The sequence below is a fragment of the Entelurus aequoreus genome, linkage group LG19, assembly GCF_033978785.1.
Source record: "Entelurus aequoreus isolate RoL-2023_Sb linkage group LG19, RoL_Eaeq_v1.1, whole genome shotgun sequence".
NCBI lineage: Eukaryota > Metazoa > Chordata > Actinopteri > Syngnathiformes > Syngnathidae > Entelurus > Entelurus aequoreus.
Genome location: NC_084749.1, coordinates 13,862,189 through 13,872,188, shown reverse-complemented (window position 1 = coordinate 13,872,188; position 10,000 = coordinate 13,862,189). Strand labels below are relative to the sequence as shown.

The window sequence follows — 10,000 nt, the reverse complement described above, 5'->3', positions numbered from 1 at the left end:
CCCAGTTAGCGGCGATGACAGAGGATGGCCCTTATTTTGAAAAGCATGAGCGTGATGTCCTGTTTGAAAAAGAACATCAGGTTTCTCTTTGTTTTGGTATCCTCTCTTCCTCAAGATCGACTACCAGCGATGGTGTGCCAAAGTGGGGCCCCGGGGGGACATGTAAGGACCACAGCTGCTATTTACTGACCCTCGGCACGTTCTAAAAATGAAGTGAGGTCATTGTTAATGAGGTTGATTATTAGATATCACGCTAATTGGCTATGTCCGCCATAACGCAGAGCTGACATGAGTGTGAAGTAGAGATGTCCGATAATGGCTTTTTTGCCGATATTCCGATATTGTCCAACTCTTAATTACCGATTCAGATATCAACCGATACGATATATACAGTCGTGGAATTAATACATTATTATGCCTAATTTTGTTGTGATGCCCCGCTGGATGCATTAAACCAGTGGTCCCCAACCACCGGGCCGCGGCCCGGTACCGGTCCGTGAACCGATTGGTACCGGGCCGCGGCCGCACAAGAAATTAAAAAAAAGAATTTTTTTTTTTTTTTTTAAAATTAAATCAACATAAAAAACACAATATATACATTATATATCAATATAAATATAAATCAATACAGTCTGCAGGGATGCAGTCCGTAAGCACACATGATTGTATTTCTTTATGACAAAAAAAAAAAAAAAAATTTTTTTTTTTTACTACCCCCCTCCCGGTCCGTGGGACAAATTTTCAAGCACTGACCGGTCCGCAAGTACAAAAAGGTTGGGGACCACTGCATTAAACAACGTAACAATGCTAGCTCGATGCATAACTTGCCAACCCTCCCGAATTTCAGCGCCTCTCCCGAAAATCTCGATTTCCGGCCGGACTTAAGGCACGCCCCCTCCAGGTCCGTGCGGACCTGAGTGAGGACAGCCTGTCGCCACGTCCGCTTGGCCAACCCAAAAGTAACCACACAACACTATACCGTATAGTGTTGTGTGGTTACTTTTTGGTTGGCCAACGGTTTACGTTGTATTGCGCACCCTGGCGGCAAGTGTGGGAGTCGGTTCTGAAGTATGAAGTAAAAAGACGTAACTTCGTCACCTCGCCTGGTTGTTGACTCCAACCCAGAGTATTACACTGCCCATACCTACGCTCCTTCAAAGGCTGTGCTACTGGCTGCAAAGCATTGCACTTTCAAATACAACAATGAGTAGAGAGGAGTGTTATGTGTATAGGTGTAAATAAATGAACACTGAAATTCAAGTATTTATTTAATTTATATGTATATACACTACCGTTCAAAAGTTTGGGGTCACATTGAAATGTCCTTATTTTTGAAGGAAAAGCACTGTACTTTTCAATGAAGATAACTTTAAACTAGTCTTAACTTTAAAGAAATACACTCTATACATTGCTAATGTGGTAAATGACTATTCTAGCTGCAAATGTCTGGTTTTTGGTGCAATATCTACATAGGTGTATAGAGGCCCATTTCCAGCAACTATCACTCCAGTGTTCTAATGGTACAATGTGTTTGCTCATTGGCTCAGAAGGCTAATTGATGATTAGAAAACCCTTGTGCAATCATGTTCACACATCTGAAAACAGTTTAGCTCGTTACAGAAGCTACAAAACCGACCTTCCTTTGAGCAGATTGAGTTTCTGGAGCATCACATTTGTGGGGTCAATTAAACGCTCAAAATGGCCAGAAAAAGAGAACTTTCATCTGAACGCGACAGTCTATTCTTGTTCTTAGAAATGAAGGCTATTCCACAAAATTGTTTGGGTGACCCCAAACTTTTGAACGGTAGTGTATATATATATATATATATATATATATATATATATATATATATATATATATATATATACATATATGTATATATACGGAATTTAATTCATGTTGTATTATCTTTTTATATATATATATATATATATATATATATATATATATATATATATATATATATATATATATATATATATATATATATATTAAATATGTTTAAAATAACACAAAAATTCATGGAAGGGTGATTATTATTATTATTATTATTATTATTAGTAGTAGTATTAGCATCACCCTTGTGCAATTCACACATCTGAAAACAGTTTAGCTCATTACAGAAGCTACAAAACTGACCTTCCTTTGAGCAGATTGAGTTTCTGGAGCATCACATTTGTGGGGGTCAATTAAACGCTCAAAATGGCCAGAAAAAGAGAACTTTCATCTGAAACTTGACAGTCTATTCTTGTTCTTAGAAATGAAGGCTATTCCACAAAATTGTTTGGGTGACCCCAAACTTTTGAACGGTAGTGTATATATAATAAAATACATATATATATATATATATATATATATATATATATATATATATATATATATATATATATATATATATATATATATATATATATATATATATATATATATATATAGCTAGAATTCACTGAAAGTCAAGTATTTATATATATATATATATATATATATATATATATATATATATATATATATATATATATATAAGAAATACTTGAATTTCAGTGAATTCTAGCTATAAATACACTCCTCCCCCCTTAACCCCGCCGCCGCCCAAATCTCCCGAATTTGGAGGTCTCAAGGTTGGCAAGTATGGCTCGATGCCAGCTCAATGCTAGCTCAATGCTTCACATTGGATCTGCAACTGATTAGCATCAGCGATTTTACACGGCAAATTTTTTTAACGCCTCCAAATTTGGTCATCAAAACTACAACTAAGATGCACGTCACCATAAAACAGCCGGCATGTATTAAGTACAACACTTACAGCACAAACACTTTGTAGGACCAGCTCGATGGTAGCTCGAGGTCAGCGCAATGCTAAGTCACATTGAATCTGCCATATACATGCTACTGATTAGCATTGGCCAATTTACATGGCGACTTTAACGACTCCAACTTTGGTAATCAAAACTACAACGAAGATGAAACAGCTGGTGTGTAATAACCACAATACTTACAGTACAAACACTTTGTAGGACTCAACATGAGACAAGCCTGGCCCATTCAACTTAATGTTGAAACAACGTCCTGACTACGGCAACAACATCTAGGACAATACTTGCCAATGACACCAGCTATACCACTAGGGGAGGTATAGCTCGGTTGGTAGAGTGGCCGTGCCAGCAACTTGAGGGTTCCAGGTTCGATCCCCCGATTCAGCCATCCTAGTCACTGCCTTTGTATCCTTGGGCAAGACGCTTTACCCACCTGCTCCCAGTGCCACCCACACTGGCTTAAATGTAACTTAGATATTGGGGTTTCACTATTGAGTCACTACAGAAAAGCGCTATATAAATGTAATTCACTTCACACTCAGAAGTGTAAGACAAGAAGATATAACAACCGGACAGCACGGTTATCAGCTCACTTTTGAATTTTAAATAAAAAAAGATTTTATCATTAAACAAATGAACATTTGTTAGACACACAAAAGGGGAAAATTCTATTCGTACCGCTTCAAATGTGAGAAGTACCCAAGCCCAAGCCTGAGTAACAGGAGCGTGAGCTTTATTGATATTTTCTCCCAGCCTTGGAAGACGTACAGTATATAAGAAGCTTTGGAAGTTACCTTGATGGTTTTGGTTTGAAGTCGGAGTCCATTCAACGTGTTGATGGCTTTCTCCGCATCCTTTGGATCGATGTAGTTGACAAAGCCGTAGCCCAGACTCTGACCTGAGCGAAGGAAGGAGAAAGAAAGCTGTGATTTCTTCCGGCAATCTATTGAAGAGTCTGAATGTACAGTCATCATGCATACTGCCAGAGAAAAACCACATGTTCTTCTCCTTGGCGTTTACATAACCCGCTAAAGTCCATCAAGTGCACTTTAGGATTTGCTAAGCACTTCAAGAAGCTTCTCATAATGACAATATGTTATAAAGTTATGAAACACATTGCTGATGTTTTTGGGGACAAAGTCAAATTTAATACCAGACGATAGTGGATAATTGCGGGTAGGTTTTTTTAATATACAATAAAAATAAAATAATTAACACATATTGTTGCTCAAATATGTTCACTCACTTATATTCAGACACACTTGAAGTATCATAAACTCCATATGTGGAATATAAGAAACTGACTAATATTTAAATAACTTACAAATTGATGTAAATTCTTGAATATTTATACTTATTTTACATGGGAAAAAACACGTTATTCTCTAACTTTTGTATTGTTTTTTATTTAATGTTACCCTAATCCATCCATCCATTATCCATTATCCAATATCCACCAATCCAAACATCCATCCATCCATCCTCCATCATCTGTCTATCAATCCACCAATCCATCCATTCATCCACCAATCCATCCATCCATCAGCAGTCTATCAATCCACCAATTCATCTATCCATCAATCCAAACATCCATCCATCCACCCACCCATTCCTCAATCCAAACATAGATCATCCATCATCAATCCAAACATCCACCCATGCATCCATCAATCCAAACATCCACCCATCATCATCTATCAATCCACCAATCCATCCATCCATACATCTAACAATCCAAACATCATCAATCCATTCATCCATTAATCCAAACATCCATCCATCATCCATCTATCAACCTATCATCCATTAATCCAAACATCCATACATCCAAAGAGCCATCCATCATCATTCCAAACATCCATCCATCCATTGTCACCCATCTATCAATCAACCTATACATACATCCATCCATCCATCCATTAATCCAAACAGCCATCCATCATCAATCCAAACATCCATCCATCCATCATCAACCATCTATCAATCCACCAATCCATCCATTCATGCATCCATTATCCATCTACCAATAATCCATCCAGCCATCCATTCATCCACCAATCCAAACATCCATCCATCAACCAACCATCCATTCATCCACCAATCCAAACATCCATCCATTACCCAACTATCCAAACATCCACCAAGTACACATGTATCCAGCGATCCATTTGTCTATCCAATGTTCCAAACATCAATACATCCGTCTATCAATTCACCAATCCATCCATCATTCATCCGTCAATCCAAACATCCATACAGCATCCATACACCGACCAATCCAAATATCCATCGATCCAAACATCCATAATACATCTATCCACCAATCCATCCATCCATTATTAATCCATCTGTCCATTCATTCATCAATCCAAACGTACAGCCATTAACCATGTATTCACCAATCCATCCAGCCATTATCCATCTATCAATCAGTCCAAACATCCATCCGTCCATCATCTGTCTATCAATCCACCGATCCAGGCATTCATCCACCAATCCAAACATCTATCCATCCATCATCTGTCCATCGATACACCAATCCATCATTCATCCAACAACACAACGATCCATCCATCATCCATCCACCGGCCAATCCAAACATGCATCCATTATCCATCTATCCACCAATCCATCCATCCACAAATTCAAACATCCATCTATCCATCCCTCATCTGTCTGATAATCTACTAATAAATCCATTCATCCACCAATCCAAACACCCATCCATCATCAGTCTATCAATCCACCAATTCATCCATCCATTCATACATCTATTCAAATATCCATCCATCCAAACATCCATCAATCTATTTATAATCTATTTATCAATCCACCAATCCATCCATCAATACAAACATCCATCCATCTATGCATCATCCATCCGTTGACCAATCCAAACATCCATCAATCCAAACATCCATCCATTATCCATCTATCCACCAATCCAACCATCCATTATTCATCTATCCGTCTTTTCATCTTTTCATCCACCTAACCAAATATCAATCCATTATCCATCCAGACATTCATGCATTCATTATCCATTTATGCACAAATCCAAACATCCATTTATCCATCCATCCATCATCTGTCTATTAATCCACCAATTCATCCATTCATCCACCAATCCAAACACCCATCCATTCATCATGTCAATAAATGATAAATGATAAATGGGTTATACTTGTATAGCGCTTTTCTACCTTCAAGGTACTCAAAGCGCTTTGACAGTATTTCCACATTCACCCATTCACACACACATTCACACACTGATGGCGGGAGCTGCCATGCAAGGCGCTAACCAGCAGCCATCAGGAGCAAGGGTGAAGTGTCTTGCCCAAGGACACAACGGACGTGACTAGGATGGTAGAAGGTGGGGATTGAACCCCAGTAACCAGCAACCCTCCGATTGCTGGCACAGCCACTCTACCAACTTCGCCACGCCGCCAATTCATCCATCCATTCATCCACCAATCCAAACATGATTTAAATCCCCCCATCCCTCAATTCAAACATAGATCCATCCATCATCAATCCAAACATCCACCCATCATCATCTATTAATCCACCAATCCATCCATCCATGTGCTCACCAATTAATCCATTCATCCAACCATTAATGCATGCATCCATCCATCCATCCATCCATCTATCATCAATCCAAAAATCCATCCATCCATCCATTCAAACACCTATCCATCCATCATTAGTTTATCAATCCACTAATTAATCCATCCATTCATCCATCAATCCATCCATCCATCCACCATCCCTCAATCCAAACACAGATCCATCCATCATCAAACCAAACATCCACCCATCATCATCTATTAATCCACCAATCCATCCATCCATGCATCCACCAATTCATCCATCCATCCATTAATGCAAACATCCATCCATCCATCCATCCATCCAAACACCCATCCATCAATCCATCATTAGTCTATCAATCCACTAATTCATCCAACCATTCATCCCTCAATCCAAACCTATATCATCCATCATTAATCCAAACATCCACCCTTCATTATCTATTAATCCACCAAAACATCCATGCATCCACCAATCCATCCAACCATCCATCCATTAATCGAAACATCCATCCATCATCCATCCATCCATCATCAATCTAAACATCCATCCATCCATCTATCAATCCATCATTCATCAATCCAAACACCCATCCATCATCCATCTATCAATCCATCATTCATCAATCCAAACACCCATCCATCATCCATCTATCAATCCACCAATCCACCCATTTATGCATCCCTTATCCATCTACCAATAATCCAACCATCCATCCACCAAACAAGACATCCATCCTTCCATGTTTTTGAAATGATTAACATTGCCAGGGTGCAACAAGCAAGGATACACACAGAGTCCCAGTGTTAGCATCCATCCACTGACCTAACACCACATTCTCCAGCATGATTCCGTATAAAAGACAAGATGGCTGACTGAGAAGTTTGGACAGCATCTTTCACACAAACTTTCCACACAACTCAGGAGTTGTGACAAAAACGTTGGCAATGACTCCATTTTACTTCCAGCCACAATCCGGCAGAGGCAGGCATTGTATGGCAGTGTTTGTGTTCCCCACAGGGACTTGCCACCAACACATGACTCCATGCAAGGCCACATCAGTACCACCTTCAGTCCCCTTCCAACAGCGACATGTTTCAACACAACACAGCAGGAGAAGGGAGTGTAAAACTGCACGTGTTAACTCTCACACAGAGTATTGCTGCCTTTGAGTCTCACACCTCATTTGAAAGGTTGACTTTGACGCCCCAGCGCCATAAATTCTGCTCAGATGACAGTAATAATATGAGAAGGTGACACAGAGAGCTTGAGGTCTTTATGCCAGGTGACTCACATTCCAATCGTCCATTATCAAACATATATATACTTTATATATATATATATATATATATATATATATATATATATATATATATATATATATATATATATATATATATATATATATATATATATATATATATATATATACATGTATAACAGGGGTACCCAAACTAGGGCCTGCGGGCTGGACCCAAGTTAAAAAAAAACAACTAAAAAAACCCTTTTTTAAAAAATTATTCTTTTTTAAAATCTGTCCTTTCTAATCCATTTTCTACCATTTGTTACTCTCGGTGTCTCCTAGCCGCTCAGGCGAATCAAATTGTCAAAAAATGCATTTTCCCATCGATAACGTGACATCATCATCGGCGAGTGCGCGGCAAGTGCGCGCTCTTTCAGTCAATTAGTGCGCGAGAAATGTATATATATATAGATAGGCTCCAGCACCCCCCTCCACCCCGAAAGGGACAAGCGGTAGAAAATGGATCGATGGATGTATATATATGTACTGTATACATATATATATATATATATATATATATATATATATATATATATATATATATATATATATATATATATATATATATATATATATATATATGTGTGTGTGTGTGTACACATATGTGTGTGTATATATATGTGTATATATAAATACAGTATATATATATATATATATATATATATATATATATATACATATATATACTGTGTATATATATATATATATATATATATATATATATATATATATATATATATATATATATATATATATATATATGTGTATGTATATATGTGTATATATATAGTTGTGTGTATATATAAATACAATATATATATATATATATATATATGTATGTACATTTATGTGTATGTATATATGTGTATATTTTTATATATATATGTGTGTATATATAAATACAGTATATATATATATATATATATATAAATACAGTATATATATATATATATATATATATATATATATATATATATATATATATATACACATATCTTTATATATATACATATATACACATATATACATATACATATATGTATATATATATTTATATACATATATATATACACACATATATACACATATATACATATACATACATATATATATGTATATATATATACACATATATACACATTTATATATATATATATATATATATATATATGTATATATATATATATATATATATATATATATATATATATATATACAGTATATATATATATATATATATACATACACATATACATACATACATATATGTATATACATATATACATACATATACACACACACACACACACACACACACACACACACACACACACACATATATATATATATATATATATATATATATATATATATATATATATATATATATATATATATATATATATATATATATATATATATATATATATATATATATATATATATATATATATATATGGTTTTAACCCAATGCAGCCCCCGAGTCAAAAGTTTGGGGACCCCTGTGTTAAAATGTCAAAGCAAGGACCCGCCAATGTGTTCACAGTGGTCCAAGTGCCACCATATTTACCAACATTAAAAAACACCACAGCGCAGTACATCTAAGTAGTCATTAAAAACAAGACAGAGGTTTTATTAAACAAGTATATTTAATATTGTTTGACCACTGCCACATCACACACCGTCTTGAACAGTAACACTGTTTGAATATAGGAAAAATATTTAATCAAGTGATTTTTTTTGGAGCCAATTTTGAACTGAACTCGGTGGTATGGTGTCATCCCCGGGGTTTGAAAATGTAATCAAAATCATTTTGAGTGTTTTTTTTGTCCAAGGTGAAAACAGACCGGGTGTTGTTGAGATGTATCAGATGTCAGCCAGTGAAGAATCCCAAGCAGCAAGAACTCCAGCAAGCAAGCAAGCAATTAAAGCGTGACACCGAGCGTGTTCGAGGGCACGTTTGCTTCCCTCCGGAGCAGCTGCAACGCGTCCGCAGCAGCGGGCTGCACGGGAGCGCCAAGCGGCCCTGACGTCTCCCGCCACAGATCAACAGACGCCCCCCAGCCATCGGGGATCCCCGCTCGCCTCCTTTTTCCTCAAACATCTGCCAAACGCGCGTTATCCGGGCAGCGTTCATGCTAACGGGAACAGACGGCGGACAAAGCGAGCGGCAAAATACACGGCACGGCGCATTTTGACGCAATAAATACATTCGGGCTGTGGAGAGCAGCTCAGCGCCCGAGGGGGGCCAGCAGGGACTTGTAGTTCTGACATCAAAAAGATGATTTT

General features: G+C 36.9%; 1 protein-coding gene across 7 annotated transcripts in view; it reads right to left on the bottom strand.

Moving 5' to 3' along the window:
* elavl4 (ELAV like neuron-specific RNA binding protein 4) overlaps window positions 1–10,000 on the bottom strand; it is a 324,532-nt gene that overhangs the window by 87,706 nt on the left and 226,826 nt on the right. For all 7 annotated transcript variants that reach the window (XM_062027931.1, XM_062027930.1, XM_062027928.1 and 4 more), the window contains one exon: window positions 3,609–3,712. In XM_062027931.1, the coding sequence (XP_061883915.1) occupies window positions 3,609–3,712 (104 nt within the window). The remainder of the gene's footprint in view (window positions 1–3,608; window positions 3,713–10,000) is intronic.